At 46.6% G+C, this 17,449-nt stretch overlaps 1 protein-coding gene across 1 annotated transcript in view; it reads left to right on the forward strand.

The window, feature by feature from the left end:
• The first annotated feature begins 298 nt into the window (after positions 1-298).
• LDLRAD1 (low density lipoprotein receptor class A domain containing 1) overlaps positions 299-17,449 on the forward strand; it is a 154,503-nt gene continuing 137,352 nt past the window's right edge. The window contains exon 1 of the mRNA XM_078670403.1: positions 299-357. Within this exon, the coding sequence (XP_078526529.1) occupies positions 339-357 (19 nt within the window). The 5' untranslated portion in view covers positions 299-338. The remainder of the gene's footprint in view (positions 358-17,449) is intronic.

The raw sequence follows: 17,449 nt of genomic DNA on the forward strand, positions 1-17,449 counted from the left end.
TTATAACTCTGTATGCTCCTTGTAATGGTATATCATGTGCCTGTGGGTTGCGAACCATTTCTTACTAGAGGAAACCATGGCTTAATGTTGGTGCTTTTAAAACATTATCAATGACATATTTATCTCGACGCTCATTGTTGCATCAAAAACATATATGACATCGGCACAGCCAAACATTGCAACATCATAGCAGATCTTAGAAAATACAAGAGCTGCACTAAATTCAAAAGTAAGATCTTTGTCAGTCCTCTCCAGGACCATTCAAGGTATTTGACTCTATTTTCACTTGTTTCCAGAGAGGGAGTTTCGATGCCACCTCCTTCGGCTCATCGGTGTCCATGCTCCCCAGGGAAGAAGGTACAAATAAAACCTCTGTTTATATTTTATGAACTAATCAAATAGAGAAATGATGTCAATATATAACGGTGTCTGTAACAATAGATTCTTATTTCGTGAGCAAATGGCGTTATTGTGCTACGTGTGGTGCTTTCTGGCAACTTTCAAACATTAATTTACCTGACTTCTTCCCCTGTTCGAAGGCAGAGGTGCCCAACATAAGTCCATAAGAATCTGATCCATGCCAGATTTTCAGGATATCCACATAAAATCAATTTACATCCAATAAATCTACGTAAGACTCATTATGATAATCAGTGGTTGTAATGAAGATCCTTCGCCAGTAGATACACCTGTGTTTGAACCGTGGCCTTCAAACCTTTTGGGCCAGGATTACAACTTTGGTGATGTGGCACCGGGCCCACCCTGCTGCCGCACAGCCAAAGAAATGGTCAGACCGCCCGCCAGATTAGGACTTTCCTCCTGTCTGGCCGGCTTTGTTTTTGATGTTTCCATGGCGGTGCCGTGAAAATGGACACTGCAACGGGAATGCCAAAAACAGTTCCTTTACAGCATGGATTGAAAAGTAAATGCCGTGCAGGATCTGATGCACATGCACACAGGGGGGCACATGTTTTTCACACCCCTGTGTGCATCCACAGGGTGTGAGACACCAGGGAACCCTGAACAGTCCTCTTTGTTTCCCCTCTACCATGGTTTTTATGGCGGTGGAACCGCCATGAAAACCACAGTGGATAGGAAACGTGTAATATGCTAGGAGTGACCGAGGCGGTCACACCAAGAATATTACTGCCTCCTGACCGCCGTAACACCTCCAGGGAACCACGTTCCCTGGTAGCTGCAGCAGGACTGTGGCGTCTCAACGCCCAACTCATAATAGGGCAGTTGGGAGACCGCCACTGCCGCTTCCCACGAGTCTGATGTCCGTGGACCGCCAGACTCGTAATCAAGGCCTTAGTGTTTAGCCCCCTTCTGTCTTTATGTAAACGAATGTGTCACCCTCCCCAACTTACAAACATATTTTCTCACAATGATTATGTAAGGAAAGAATAATGTTGTAAGAGTTCAAACATTGTAATTGCACTATGTGAGCATCCTCCCAAGAAATTTAAACAAAACTGATATGCAGTAGTGCTCCTCAATGTATCAGAAGAAGCACATGCAATATACAATATAGGAAGTGCACCAGACATTTCCAGTGAGGGCAGCCTGCCAACATTCTAACATAAACGCCCGGGCCGTAAACTGTATTCTTCGTTGCTTTTTTCTCAAAATAAGACCGTAATATTTTCATTTTCTTACCGGTTCTCCATAGCTCTTTTGGTGGACCGGTAACACGCTTCTCCGTACGTTTTGGTGCATGAGTGAGAGGTCACTGGGATGAAAATGGACTTTGATTCCTGGCCCAGTCAGATAAAAAATATGCCACTGTAGTCCGCCACTATGTGATATAGAAATATATCGTAAGCGAGGAAAATAAAATGTCTAGGAGACTTTAAGGAATGTGATTTTATAATATCTAGGGATTTTTAAAAAAAGAAATGAAATGTATTGTTACCTTTTATTTTCTCACATTGACATATTTAACATTTGAAATTTTGGGGGCGGAGCCAGGTCGGCGACCAAGATGGTCGGCCTGGCTCCCGGCTCCGTCGACCTTCTCCCCCGGCTGTCGGATCCAGCTGTCGAAGCGGCGCTGCCGATACATTTTTGGATGTCTGAAGGGGACCCGACCCGCCGAGTGTGACTTCGGAGGCTCTCCGAGCTCTGGGGACGGAGATATGCCCCCCGGCCGGGGTGGCCTGCGCGAGTCCTGTAGCCTGGACCTCGCGTGATATTGTTGCTGGAGCGAGTGGAATAACAACGGCCGGAAGGACCAGAGCATGCCGGTCGCCCGCCGATGCGTTCTACCCTGCTCTGCACACGACCCTAACTTTCGCTGCTGCGAGTCGTTTCCCTATGCCGGACGGAGACTCCCACCTCCCCTCCCTCGATTGCTTCCCTGCGGAATGAGAACATGCGAAGCCGCTCTTTGTCCCCCTGATGAAGCTCGAGTGCCCCGCTTACAGCTGACTGTATCCTATACTCCTGGTGCTCAGAGCCGATTGATACACGCTGGCTTGGCATTGCTTGTAGGCACTGGGTGACATAAAGGAGACCAGCGGTGGGGAGGTGGAGGTGGCTACCGCACTGTGTGCAACCGGGGAGACGCTCAGACGATACCTAAGATGGCGGCTTGGTGTGAGCTCTGGCGGCACTTCTGACATGACCCCCGCTTGGAAACACCGTCTCCGTGGAGCCGTACCCACCCGTAAAGATTGTGCCGCACACCTCTACTAGAGCGCGAAGATCGGATGCCCCCCCCCCCTGTGTACTGGTAGCGTAAAGTATGGATTGGGTTTATATGGTGATCAGACCCCGGCACACGTGGAAGTATGGGAGAGCCTGATACCGGCGCTTTCTCCATGTGACTTTGGTTTAGTTACTCTCTCTACATAATTCTGCTAGGGCCCGGATGGGTGTCTCTATACGACCCTACCTGTTTTGGATAAGTGAGAGTATGTGCGTGGGATTCTTTGGTCGTTCAGAGTGCCTCGTCGTCATGGTGCCTGGCCCATGGATACATGGAGTGGTCGGAGATTCCGTCGGATGTGAGGCTGTGGAGTCTCATCTATTGCACCCCCTTTTTTCGATGGCTGATATCGTCATGCAACCCAGACAAAGTGAACTGCTGACTCTTTCTGAACCGGACTTAGTTTTGCTGCTCGGGGAATGGTCGTGGGTTGTGAATAGCTTTGGAATGTGTCGTGTCCTGGTATATTACAGGGTTTCCTACCTTCCTCCGGATAAACCTGTCTATTGTACTGTTGGCACTTTGATTGTTTGACTTTACGTTCGAACTGACTGTGACACGTCTCTGATTATGGCTGGGTGGGTCTGGATTGCAAAATGGTGGTCGTTCTCTTTGGTTGCTGAAAGGGGGGGCCTTCCTTGAGAGTGGGTGACTGGGTGAACTGATGTGGTAATTGCTGTCCTGTTTCGGTTGGTGTCCTGGAAATTTTGTAGTAGCGCTGCTATAATTGTAGGCTGGGACCGGGGGGAGGGGGAACTATACTGGAGACCCCCCATTATATTCTTTTCCTTTCTATCTCCTCTCTCTTCTATATTTCGGGTTCCACACTGGGCGATAGGCACACTGCTAAGGGGAGGCCGTAGCCGTAGGCAGGGGTGCGGGGTGGGGGGTTAGGGGAGGGGTATTCTTGTTTTCTCCTTTTTCTGTTTCTAGGGCCTCTTTTTTCTTTCTTGTCTCTCTTGGCTTTCCTTTACTTTTTCTTCGTTTCTCTTTCTGGGAATCGAGTAATAGGCTGCTCCTGTGTGTCCTATAGGTTCAAATTGCAAGGGTAGATGTCTTGATGAAGTTTTACGTTGCAGCGAGCTTACACTGTATTGGTGGGCGAATTGTTTGCTTATTGTTTATCCTGATTAAGATGCGTTAGCACCAACGTCCTGCCTACAGTAGTCCTACCTGTGTATATCCTGATCTATGATAATCATCTGCTTTTCTATTGCTCGATTGTGTGGCACCAGATCCTGTTCTTTCTTATAAATATAAAAGAAACCTCTTTAATCCTGGTACCAATATGGTACATACAATGTACTGTGCTGCATCGGGGCATTTGGGAGGCGGACTATTGCTTTCTTATGGCATGATTGACTGCTTTGACCACCTCTTCACTACAGGCCGGCCGGGAGGGTTGTAGGCCCACAACTGTAAATGCTTTACGTACCAATAAAGGTTTTATAAAAAAAAAAAAAAAAAAAACATTTGAAATTTTGCAGTTATGTTCAGTTATCCTCTTTGAAAAAAAGTACATTGGCAAAATGCTATTAGCAGACTTGCTAACCATGGAGAAAATGTCCATAACTTAAGCTCTTATCAAGCGCACTAGGGGGTATTTGTAGAGGTTAATAATTTGGGCAAAATGGTGCATTTTGCTGCGGTATATCCAAAATATATTATCATAAAAGACATAATTTACTGGAAGGTCTACAGGAGGACATATGAAATACTTTTATACTTCAGGCTTTGAGAGTCCCCAGTATATTTTCTTCTCCACTGTAGCCAAGATATGCACCCATCCCAAAAACTGACTGGATCCAGTGAGTATTTCACTTCTAGGTAAGTATAAGAGAACCTCATAACACTGGAGTCCCTTATGACTGGCTACGGTTTCATTATGGATGGTGTACTATATAAATGATTATTGTCAATGTAATTATACTCATAGGTCAACATATCTGCAACACCTTACATTTAATGTGCATTGAATAGACATGCTATATTCCTAGGGCTTCTTATAAATATCACACAGCATATATTACAGAAATTTCTGCTGTTCATCATTGTTGGCACAGGACAACCCTCAGAATCTCCACATTTCTCCTGGAAATACTTCCTTTTTAAGAGTGCTCTAGTATAATCTTATATTTTTCTTGTAGGTATCCCCCTTTCTCACTAAATATGTTCATTTATCCAGTACGTTTTCAAGTACAAATGTAAATTGTTTATGTTGTTTAAATAGCTGTTTTATTGCATCTGGATATTTCAGCTTACTTGAATACAATGTTTAATGTTTGTTCTAGCATAGTTGATATCTTAATTTTCCATTTATTATTGCTGAGCAGCAAACATTGTTTAACAGAACATAAGTAGATGATAAGGCGGGGGGCGTCTATATTGTTTGTTTACTTTAAACAAGCATTTGCAATGCAATCGGTGTCGTCTTTGGGACCTTATATGTATTTAGCTATGTAGCACATTAGCCTGGGTGCTGAAATATCTACTGTTCTTTAACATGAAGGGAAAGTAAGCACCAAACTGCGTGACATGCCAGTTATGGGAACACATGGAGAGAAATATTGCCTTTCAGCGGGAAATGGTATAGTCCAAAGCTCTGTTTTTCATATAAAAGCAGGGCCTTTGGTGGTCATATCACTGAAAATAAACATTTTTAAAAACATATTATTGTCTACGGGTGCTCGTGGAAGACAATTTCTATGGACTGGAATGTAGAGAATGCTAAAGTGATTCTGGTATTTTACTGACCTCTGCTGGTCATTTTCTATCAAGAAAGGTAAATAGAGGCAGTTGACAGAAAACTTAAAAAAAGAAAGTCCCTCAGCAGAAAGCAATTTTGGTATTTTACTGACCTCTGCTGGTCATTTTCTATCAACACAGTTAAATAGAGGCAGTTGAACAGAAAAAAAGTCCCTAAGCAGAAGCAGGCAAGTCCTAGGGCTGATCTCCAGAGCCCACAAAGTACATACACATTTAAGTATATACTAAAGTATATACACCAAAGTATATACTATAGTATATACAAGAGGTCTCGAATGCTTGATCTAAACATTTACCAATGTCTAAGCAGAGTATGTAAACTACATTAGAGCACTATTAGATAGAGGGGAATCTTCACTCCAGAGATAGCCGGCTGCAGGCTGTGGGCGGCACAGACGTAAGCTGTGAAGACCTTTCCCTTTCTGAAGACTAAAAAAGGGCACATTGAGTCTCAGACAGAGTTATTAGCCAGGAGACAATGTAGCTGCTGAGTGCTGAGACAGAAAACCTCAGCTGGATTTTAACTGAACAATACCTTTGTTGTTCCACTGAGGTGTGTGGATAAGAGCAAAGGCATCTAAGAAACTCATTTAGGATTTTTGTAGTGCTAAGATTAGCCAAGTTAGAGAACAGAGGTGTGGAATAATCAATGCAGAGAATTCTGAGTTTGCTTTTATAATTTTATAGTAATTCCTTTTGTTTTATTTAATAAAAAATATTGTTGCCAATATCTTGTTTAATTTCATGGTAACCATTATTCATATTGTGAGCACTAGGATAGGTGTTTTAATGTGCTAAAATCATAAACGAATATTGCTGAAGTGAGTTCTTGAGTGTGCCTATTCATGATGAAAGAGGATTTGGACTACACTTATTACAACTACTCCAGTGACTCTCATAGGACAGATCATTACCTAATAAGCACCTTACCCATGTAATGCTCAGTGGGTTGTGGGAGCTTTCAGTTAACTGATTTCTCTGTCTCGTGTTGGTACATTGACCAAGTCTTTGTAGCCACAGGGTCTACAGAACCCTTTCTTAGGCCATGTTCTAGAGAAAATTCCAGGCAAAATATCAGCTTGATGAAGTACATTGCTCCTTAAATTAGATTACATATTTGTCGACTTGTGAAGGGGATTAAGGTATCTTTGTTTTGTCCAATGCACTGTCAGGTGTGAAGAAAAGTTGCCCCATTGACTTCTAACACTTGCTCCTACACAGCAAAAACACCTTCAGGGGTGCCTGCTTGTTCTGGGGAGATTGTCAAACCTGGAATAGGTACGTTAGAGCAGAAATTCTATGCATGAGCCTGGAAATACTCTTGGTAGAAGGTTTCCCAGTTTACCTAGTATTCCCAGTGTGAGGCAATGTTGTTAACTTATGCCTGTTTTAGGAATGCTGATCAAACTGCAATATCTTTGGAATTAGCTGGTATGATATTGGTGGGCGGAGACACAAGTGAAAGAGAAGATGGGGGTTACCTTCCTGCAGACCAGAGCTTCACTCACTCCTACATCCATTTGTACCTTCTGAGAGTTGGGCAATCCCACAGCTTGGTACTGGTAACTATTGCTAGAGTTGTTTTATAGAGATGTGTGTGTGCGGAATGTACGTTGTTACAACGCATGCTTTTACTACACATGCCTTTACAACGCAGGATTTACAACGCAAGTCGTTACAACGACTTGCGTTGGGGGGTGCTGGATAGTGAATAGTTTAATTTACTATTCCAACTCCAGTCCCCGTAGATAGTAGGGAAGGTGTTGGATAGTAAATTAAACTATTACCTATCCTAGAGCGCCCCCCAGCGCAATTCGTTGTAATGACTTGCGTTGTAAATTCTGCGTTGTAAAGGCACTGCGTGGTAAAAGTTGCGTCGTAAAGGATGTTTCCCGTGTGTGGACCCTACACACGCCGGTGTCTCTCATATGCAGGCATGTCCGATTTCCCCTACTGAAGTGCGCATTCTTGCCAATCTCTTTTTTTCTCCACCTTGCTATGGATTGGGACCTATTTATCTAGTATTCAATAATCTTTACAAGGAACACTTTTTACTCAAGATTTTTTGTGACGTTTCACCCTCTACCCTCTTCTACCTTCAACATGGCAGTCAAAATGGTTCTGTTTTAACCCTTGCGCATTGTGTCATCATGCATTTGCACTAGCTGTCCACACCTCACATAACCATATGCGCCTGTGCCTGCGGTTTGTGTTCTGTCGTCAGTATGAGGGTACCACAGAACTAAGTAGCGTACATGGATGTGGAGTTATGTAGGCCTTCTCCTGTAGGAAACATTGGATTTTATCATTAGGAAATGGAGTCAAATGATGGACAAGGGGGCTTGGAAACAAGTCGCTGTTCCCAGCACTGTTTCTGTGATTGAAGTCGTGAAACACATCTGTGAAATACTCAAGTAATGAACGTAAACATGGAATAATTTTCCCCAACACCCAACATTAGATTTAGCTGGACCTGATTGTCGAGGTCCAGGTACGAGATATTAAACACTCTGAAGACAAGAAGGTACATGGGGACCAAATCCTTTCTGGTTCCAGAGAATTTGTTGCAACATCGGTTACGATTCCGATTCTCGATCTGAGCGAGAGAGTCCCAAGCTGTTGTTGCATCATTGGGTTGATCCAATGTCTTCTTCGTGACATGTTTGTTGCTGATTCATAGCGCTGAGAAATCTTGTTAGCCTCCCCCACTGGGTGTCTGCCAGGCGGTCCAATCTCACTTTGCTCAGTGGCAGGAGGGAGTTGTAAACATCAGAGCCAAGCCCGTCCAGTCTACATTCTCCCCCAGATGCATCAACAACCCATTTTGCGATTCCTCAATAGCGAAAAATACCGATTCGCTATTAAGGAATAGCAAAATGGAATGCATCAAGAAATCACTGAAAAAATAGCGATTTCTAAGAATTCCTTAATTGCGAGTCGCAAATTGCGAGTCGCTATTAAGGAAAACCTCCCCATTCATTCCTATGGGCCTAGGGGCCCATAGGAATGAATGGGAAGACAATCTCAATTTGCGAATCGCAATTAGCAAATCGCAAATTGAGATTGCGATTTCAAGGGTGCAGGGGTGTCCAAAGGACACCCTGTTGCACCCCTGAAATTGATCTGTTCACATATGTTGCGCACACACATGCTCTTAGGGCATGTGTGTGTGCAACATGAAACTTTGAAAAATGCACTTTAGTGCATTTTTCAAAGTTTTTGCAGATTACCATAAAGTTGTACTTCATGGTAATTTGCGTGCCCTATTAGCGAATTCGCTGTTTTTAAAACTTTCATGCATTGCATTTAAGGAATCTCAATTTGAGATTCCTTAAATGCAAATAATCGCAATTTAGCGATTTCTCAATTTGCGATTTTTGTATTTGGGATGATGCATCCCAAATGCAAAAATACCAGTCGCAAAGGGGCAGATTCTGAGAATCTGCCCCTTTGCGAGCGGATTTTTGTTTGATGCATCTAGCTGATAGTGTTGTATCTCTAGAGTGACATGGCCTATCAACTACTGACCCCCCTTCTCCTACGCTCCTGATCCTGGCTCCTGCTCAGAAACAGGAAGCTGCTGGAAGGAAATGTTACAATATGGCGAGCAAGAAGCCTTTTTTTTTTTATTTTTATTTGGAACTTTTTGAGGCAAGTTATAAACAAATCCGACATGCCCCTCCCCCACCCCCCACCCCCCACCCCCCAATTGTATAACACATCAGTTTGGCGTCAGACACCTATCCGCACATTTTCCAATAATTACACAGCCATTTAGCCAACAACCCTGTCAGTGGGGCAGGTGGCATTGAAAGTACATATTTTTGCATACATACACAGATCAAACAACGCAAGGAGACCGCAGTATCGCGATTCGTGACCCAGGTACGTAAATCAGGAGATTACTCAATGTCCCATATGCTCCATGCACTGCACCCCTTCCATCTAGATCTCCTGTGTTTCAACATCCAGGTCATTTTCTGCGCTAGTCGCCAAGTAGGTTTGGTAAAGCCCCCAGAAGTTCTTGGGTCTGCTAGTGGGAGAGAGGAGTTCGCTATAAATCTCAGACTGTGTGCAGCAGTACAGCATGTCATGTGCCCATCTTTTAAGTGTTGGCTTCGGTCCTCTCATCCAGCACCACGCCACTACTTTGCGCGCAATTAACAACCCCATGGCAGCCAGCCTACGGACTGCTCTCTGCAACTTTTTGGTGTACCCTATCAGAGCCATCATAGGTTCAGGGGGAATGACAACCTTAGTAATGATGCATAGTTCAGCGAAGATCTTGACCCAAAAGTCATGTATCCCCGGGCATTGCCACGCAAAGTGTAGGAAATCAGCGTCAGGTGAATGACATCTCTCGCACTCCGCTGTGTTTCTAAGACCATACCTGAAAAGCCTAGCTGGTGTATAATATATCCGATTGAGGAATTTAAAGTGGACCAGCCTGTGCCGTCCATTCAGGGAGATCTTTCTAGTGTTGGTGCAGTAGTATGTCCAAGTGTCATCGTCCAGCACCATTTGTAAATCTAACTGCCAAGCCAGTCGTGCTTTGGTATATGTGTTTTCCCTATGGGATTGTGACAGGGTGTACAAATGAGATAGTAACTTCTGTGAGGTTGTGGTCTTAATGACATGCGTGAGTTCTTTCACCTCGGGTGGTTTTGTCATATCCCCCCAAAAGATCAGAAAGAGCGTGGCGTACCCTAAAGTATTGGAATCTCATCAGTGGCGACGGTGCACCCGGACCAGCCTTCACCTGTTCCCAAGTTTTGACCACCCCGTCCCCGAACAGATCTACAGGCTCAATCCCGAGCTTCCGCATAGCATCTAGAACCCCCTTCTCACGCAGTGGAGGCAGCCACCGGGTCCAGTCTATGGTCATAGTAGGGGAATATAGCAACACGCCATTTTGCCTCTGCAGTAGGTTGCTCCACGAATGATTCGTGGCCGTAAGTGAATCTAGGGTTCCCGTGCGATGATCAGTAGGTTCAGAAATTGTGTGCGGGAGGGAGAGCGGACGGGCAAACAAGGTCTCCATTCTCACGTGTGGTATGTCTTTGCACCCATGCACCCAGGTGTGCAGATGAGCGGCCTGCGCCACTCTATAATATAGTTCTAGGTCCGGCACGCCTAAACCTCCCATATTGTATGGTAGTGTGAGGAGCGACCAATTCGCCCTGGGTTGTCCGCCCGCCCACGCAAGCCTCTTCAGTTCCTGTTGCAGCCTTTGAAAGAACGTCTTGGGGAGCACCATCGGGATGGAAGTGAATAAGAATAAGAATCTGGGGAGCACAACCATTTTCATGATGGCGATCCGCCCCATAAGAGAGAGCGGAAGTTTGCACCAGGCGGTCACGTCATCCTCCAGCCTGCTGAAGGCGGTACCATAATTGGCTTTAAATAAGATTTCCGAGTCCGTATGCAGTTGAACCCCCAGGTACCTAACCGTGTCCGTGGTCCAGGTGAGCGGGTATTCCATGGTCGTAGGTAGTGTGATAGGTGTCAGAGGGAATGTCAGTGACTTCGACCAGTTTACTCGCAGACCTGATAGTGCGCCAAAGCGGGCTACTTCCCTAAGAACCGATGACAAGTTATGGTCTGGGTCTCGGACATACAGCAGTGTATCGTCGCGTACATCGACACCACTATCTTGTAGTTCGGGAAACATATGCCTTCATTACCATGGTATTCCCGGAGGGCGCAAGCCAGGGGCTCAGCCACCAGTGCATACAGCAGGGGTGAGAGTGGGCACCCCTGCCTGGTGCCTCTAGTGATCGGGAACGAGTCTGTCACCAAATCGTTGATTCTGATTCTGGCGCGTGGCCAATAATACAGAGCTTCTATCATTTGTAGAAAAAGCTGTCCCAGACCCAAGCGCTGCAGCACCTTTCTCATGAACATCCATTCCACTGAGTCGAAAGCCTTCTCCATATCAAGGAAGACTGCTAGCGCTTTTCTGTCTTGTCGGGTATGTTGTATCGTGCCTAAGACAGTTCGGATGTTATATATCAGGTTCCTGCTTGGAATGAAGCCCGCCTGCTCCGGGGCTACCAACTGGGGTGCCAGGAGAGCCAGTCGAGTGGCTAGGACCTTAGCGAATAGCTTTGCGTCCACATTCAGCAGGGACAGAGGACGGTATGAACTACAGTCCTCCCGTGGCTTGCCCGGTTTCGGGATTGTCACAAGAAGCGCCTCCCTCATCGATTCCGCCATTTTGCCCTCAACACAAATGTCGTCAAAGAGAGCCGACAGATGTGGAATCAGCTGTTCTTTAAAGGCTTTATAAAAGCCCACTGTCAGGCCATCTGCTCCCGGGGCGCTGCCAGACTTCATACTCGTCAGAGCGTCGGATATTTCATCTTTTTCTATTGGGAGCATAAGAAATTCCCTATCAGAGTTTGATAACATGGGGAGGTCAATGTGTCCAAGGTAATCCTCAATGTCCTCTTCTAGGTCCCCCCCCCTGCGTCATGTAGAGGTCCGTATAGTAAGTTTTAAACGCGTTGGCTATGTCTACTGGGTCAGTGAGGGCCTCGCCCGTGGCCGATTTTACCTCAGTAATTTGTTGGCGTTTTCTCCCGCCCCCCATAACCCTGGCCAGCAGCGCACCAGGTGTGGCGCGCTCTCCGTACACTCTAGCTGTGGCAGATTTTCCCATGTGCTTGACTTCTCTGTCTGCTTCGTCGTGGTATTCTTCGAGTAACGTTTTAATTTCCTCGCTCACCTCGCTGTCCGCACATTCTCTCTGTCTCCTTTCCAGGGCTTCTAGCTGTTTCTCAAGGTCAGCCAGTCGCGTACGAATAGCCTTCAGTACGCACGAGTGCTTGGACATCGCAACCCCTCGAATATATACTTTGAATGCCTCCCAGACAATCTGAAAGCTCTCCACCGAGCCTATGTTGGTGTCAAAGAATACGTCTATGGCCGCAGCTAGCTCAACCCTGAACACCGGATCTAGTAGCGAGTATGGCGGAAATCGCCAAGTAAAGGGCGGGATAGCCTTGCCTTGAGTTTCCATCTCCAAGAGCACGGGCGAGTGGTCCGAGAGCGTCCTGGGGAGGACACTACATTTACTAATCGAGTCGAATCTGGAATCGGGGACCAACCAATAGTCAATCCTGGTGTGTATGTTGTGATACGCAGAGTAGTGGGTATAGCCTCCTTGTTGCGGATTGCGCGATCGCCAGGCATCCTCCAGGCTGAGGCGCATCATTACGCCTTGTAGCTCTACCGCCGCCGCCGGCTTACGGTGCGGGCCAGCAGACCTGTCAAGGATGGGGTCCAGGGTGAGGTTCATGTCTCCCCCCACCAAAGGTCATTAGGGTTATAACAACGGAGTTTGCCCGCTAAAACTCTATAAAATTCTGGGGAGTCAAAGTTGGGACTGTAGGTGTTGATGATAACTAAGGACATGCCCAGTCCAGTGCATCTAGAAATTACATATCGGCCCTCCGAGTCTGCCTCTAGGGTTTGTTGTGTCAGCTTGGCTTTGGGGTTCACCCATGTCATGACGCCCCTGGCGTGTGTGGTAAAGCCCGCAACCGCCACGTTGCCTACTAGTCCCCTACAATGTAGCATCTTACTATCCATAGGGAGATGGGTCTCCTGAATCAAGGCCAGGTCTATACTATGGTGCTGCAAGTAGCTTAGCACTTTCCGTACCTTTCTGTGGTCATCGAGGCCTCGCACATTGCACGTGAGTGCCCTAGGTCTGTTAGTAATAATAATAATAATAATACTGAGCTTATAAAGCGCCTGGTTACACTAGCCAGTGTGTCCCTGCGCTGTGCCGCTGAGGAACCCATCCTGGCCTGTTCCTGTGAGGTGCCCACTCCTGGGCACCCCAAGGTGAAGCCAGGCATCCTAGCGGTAGGGCCGGTGTGGAGATTAGGTAAACTATTGCCCAGAGTTGCAGAGTGCGACCCATGATTAGAGGAGGCACCGAGGCGAGAGAATTATCGGGTCCGAGGACATAGAGCCCAAGACCCTGCCGCGACGGGAATTGAACCCTGGTCCGGGCCAGACCTCTGCATCAGAGTCTGCCGCTCTAACCAGTGAGCCACACTTCTCCACAAGTGCGTGTACTATCTATGTTACCTGCCATCGCATTGGATTCACTTCCTTAGCACGCGTGGAATCTAGATGTGCCGTGTGATTGCTCTGTGTATCGCTTGTGCCCCTAGTGTGTGGTACGCCGTGAAGCATGATGCATAAATTTGGTTGCCCGGAATTCAGTGTAACTGCCGTAGAACAGTAAAGTTTCTCTCCGCCCATTTCTCCACCTCCCCCCATCCGCAGCAGACCATTCCCAACTTGGCCTAATCAAAACCCCTTCCCTCCCCCTCCCACAGCAGACCAACCCAAACACGGCCTAGCATGATAAGACAACCCCCCACAAACAATCCCAAACAACTCAAATAAGCCCCCTCAGGGACCAACAGTGCATACAGCGCTAGGGCCGAGGTTGCCAGTGAAACAAGAAGGTTTGTCGTTGCAAGTTTACATCAATCTCGCCCCTTGCGCCATCACCACAAGTATAAAGATCAATAAGAGCTATACTTAAATCGTTATTACTCCCTGGCCTCCTCCAACAATCGAACAGCCACCCCACCAGCTGCGCTCAGGCAGTCCTTGGGAGTGCTCCGTCGCGGTGCATGCAGCCGCATGTCGCCTAAAGTCATGCATTAAATGGGGAAATGGAAAGTTCTCACCAGTTCGTAGTTCAGCTTATCACTAGATGGTGTCTCAGGACTTCGCTGCCCCCCTCCGCCCAGGCAGAGAGGGGCCTCGTGGATACAGACCCAGGCTCCAGGTCAAATGCTTGGTCTCTCATCGCCCAAACCGAGCGCCCACCCCCCAGTGTGAGCGGCGCTCCTATTCCTGGTCGTCCAGTCGGCTGCTCTGTCCCTCCGCGCCGTTCGGACTCCTGGGGTTGCTTTTCTGTTCCTTGGCCCACGTTTTTAGGGCCTTTTGTAGGTCTTTAGGGTCCGTGAAAAAATGGGAATGGCCCTGGCGATTAATTCGCAACTTCACCGGGTAGAGCATGGCGTAGTCCAGGCCAAGGTCTCGTAATTGCTTCTTGCACTTTAGCCGTGAAATCCGGGTACAGCGAGATGTCAGAGCCCTCGTATTGTAGCTTCCCCTTCTCACGAGCAATCCGCAGTGCCGTGTCCCTGTCTCTATAATTTAATAACTTGGCAATGATTGGTCTCGGGGGAGCTCCCGGGCGAGGGTGAGGACCCAGCGTACGATGCGCCCTTTCTACTATAAACATGGGTTAGAAGACATCATCTCCCATAATCAATAGTTTTTCCATAAAGAGCTCAATTTTTCATTGTGTGGGTCGTCTCTGAAATACCCGTGATTCGTATTAGACCGCCGAGAACGGGCTTCTAAGTCTTCTGACTTATCCTGTATGACCTGGAGCAGCTTGTCAAGTTGTTTGCGGTCTTTATCCAGCTCCGTCTGCGCCTCCTCAACTTCGGTCAAGCGTCTCGCCGTCATGTCTAGTCGCTCCGCGTGTTTGTCCACTCTCTCTGACATGCGGTCCATTCGGTACGTCAGGGCATCAAGCTTAGTCCCTATAGACGCCATACTGTCTTGTAGGCCTTCTCCATTGTGGCCAGCAGTTCTTTCATATCAGAGTAGATCGTGCCTTCCGTACCCTTAGTCTGCTGCGCAGGCTCCGGCTCCTGGGGCTCTGGGGCCTTGTTTCGGCGCTGTTCGAACGGGAGCTTAGTTTGGGTCTTGTCCCCCTTTCCCATGTTGCCGCGAGGGCTGCGACAACACTAGGTCGTTCACCGCAGTTAAGGAGACAGGCCACTCTTCAAGGACCACACCACCCTCTGCCTGCCCGATCCCAGCAAGCACCCGGGTGGCGCGCGAGCAAGAAGCCTTATGACATCAGGAAGCAAAAAGAATTTACTTTACCAGTGCAATCTCACTCCACTTCAATGTGGACCAAACAGGCCGGAATTGAGGGGGTAGAAGTTTTAAGGGGCAAACTCCAAGGAACAATTACAGTATTAAATGTGTGTTGGGGTTAGACATGGTGACCCCCACTAGATTTATTTTTTAAAATGCCACAATTTGTTTCATTTTAATGAATGCAACATCTGTTTTGGTATTCTTAGGAGCCTGAATCTACCTTTGCAACTGTTTGGGATGATTAGCAGAAATTGTGCCTTTTAAAGCACAGCGAACCAGGATTTTGGGGAGTTTTCTAGAAATGTTTGTCAAAAGTTGTTTTGAAAGCGCCACCAACCAGTAAAATTGATCAGAAGTAAATCAAACATAAATGCAATTATACCTGAGTCTGCACTTTCTTGCTCTAGGTACCTTTGTGGAAATGTTTGGCAAATTCCATATTTTGAGGCACACTTTATTAACAACCATTGAAATTATTTCACTGAAGTTTTAAATACAGTTCTAATCACATAAGCACATGGGACCTTATTTGGAGTTTGGTGGATGCAGGAACAATGCCAAAAGCAGCAAATGTCCTTTCCGTCCTATTTAGAGAGCATATACGCCCATACATTCAACATAGGATGGCCCAGACACCCTCTAAGCTCTAACAAAGACCCATAGTTAGGAGCAGATAAACAACATGCATACGAGGGCATGCTCCCACAGACTGTCAGCACTGCGCGGACTGCACCTGGCTCCGGTGGGACAAACCTCCATAGAACAGTAGGCAGGAGAGGTAAGCAAGGAAGGCATGGGTGGTTTGTGAGAGCATGGGCACAGCTCAGGCAATGAGTGTAGCAATGCGCCTACTTCCACTAGGCACAGGAGCAGGATCTAGACAGGCAGCCATCTAGCCATGGTTCCACAGCTGTGACACTCAGTGCTTATTTTGTGCAGGGGATTGTAACTTTTGAGTACCAGTCCAGTACTCATCTTTGGGGACCCAGAACTATTGTCCATCATCAGAGTTCGAACCAGAGCAAAAGAGATAAAGGTAGAAAGGGGAGAAAGATGGAGGAAGAAAAAGATAGGAAATCAGGGACAAAGGAGGAAAGCTGTGATCAAAAAGAAACTGTAAATAGGGAAAGGAAATGTAGATCAGTGGAAGAAAGAGGTATGAAGTGGAATCAAAACTAGGCAGCCTTGGTAGTTGGCAACGTCACCATTCTGTATTGCTGGTGTTGGGCTCTTAAGAAAAACTTTAGGCTCCTGCTCTTTTTTAAAGAAAATAAGCACTGCTTGGACCCCAAGTCACTGACGGTGAGTGGAGGAACCTCACACTGTACCATCCTCTTTCGCCCTCTGTAGGGGCTTTCGCAGTGCTTCCAAATTGACCGGACCGGTGGCAGGGAGTGCAATTTAAATGATGAAGAAGGCTAAAAAATGAGGGGAAGGAGAGCCACTTGCAGCACCCCTAATCTGATTGAAGCCCCTATTTCTGCACTTTGACACAGAAATCATGGGGCCTTCTGCCAGTACTGAAAACCAAACAGGTGTTTTCAGGGAACTCACATTGAGAGACAGGTAATGGGGTTATTTTCTCCAGGCTTGAGGGGTCATTGTGTGTTGAAGCTGAAAGGCTGCTTTATTATCTCAAAATTATAGGTTAGAAAGTATTGTGAGTGGCAGCATTTGCCACCAGCATGTCCTCTCGATTGTGACGGCTGCTAAAGAGCATTATTGTTTGCTTAGGACCATAGACTTACTTGTTCTAATACCAATAGTCAGAATGTCTGTGGTCTCCCAGTCTGTCTACACAAACGTATTTTTGTGTCCGTGCATTATTTCTCTGAGTCTTCTTGTCACATTGTAAGTGGCCTTTTGTAAGTTTCAGTGTCAGTGGCCCTGTATCCATCCATCCCTTGGTCCAAATCAGTTTCACAGTATCAGCCTCCTAATGTCAGTGTCAATCACATTGTTAGTGTCTCCAAAAGTCAATGTATCCATATCGGTACCCGCTATCCCCATGTATTTGTATTTATTAACTGTTCAATTAATTAA

Source organism: Lissotriton helveticus, chromosome 1_2 (genome assembly GCF_964261635.1).
Source record: "Lissotriton helveticus chromosome 1_2, aLisHel1.1, whole genome shotgun sequence".
Taxonomy (NCBI): Eukaryota; Metazoa; Chordata; class Amphibia; order Caudata; family Salamandridae; genus Lissotriton; species Lissotriton helveticus.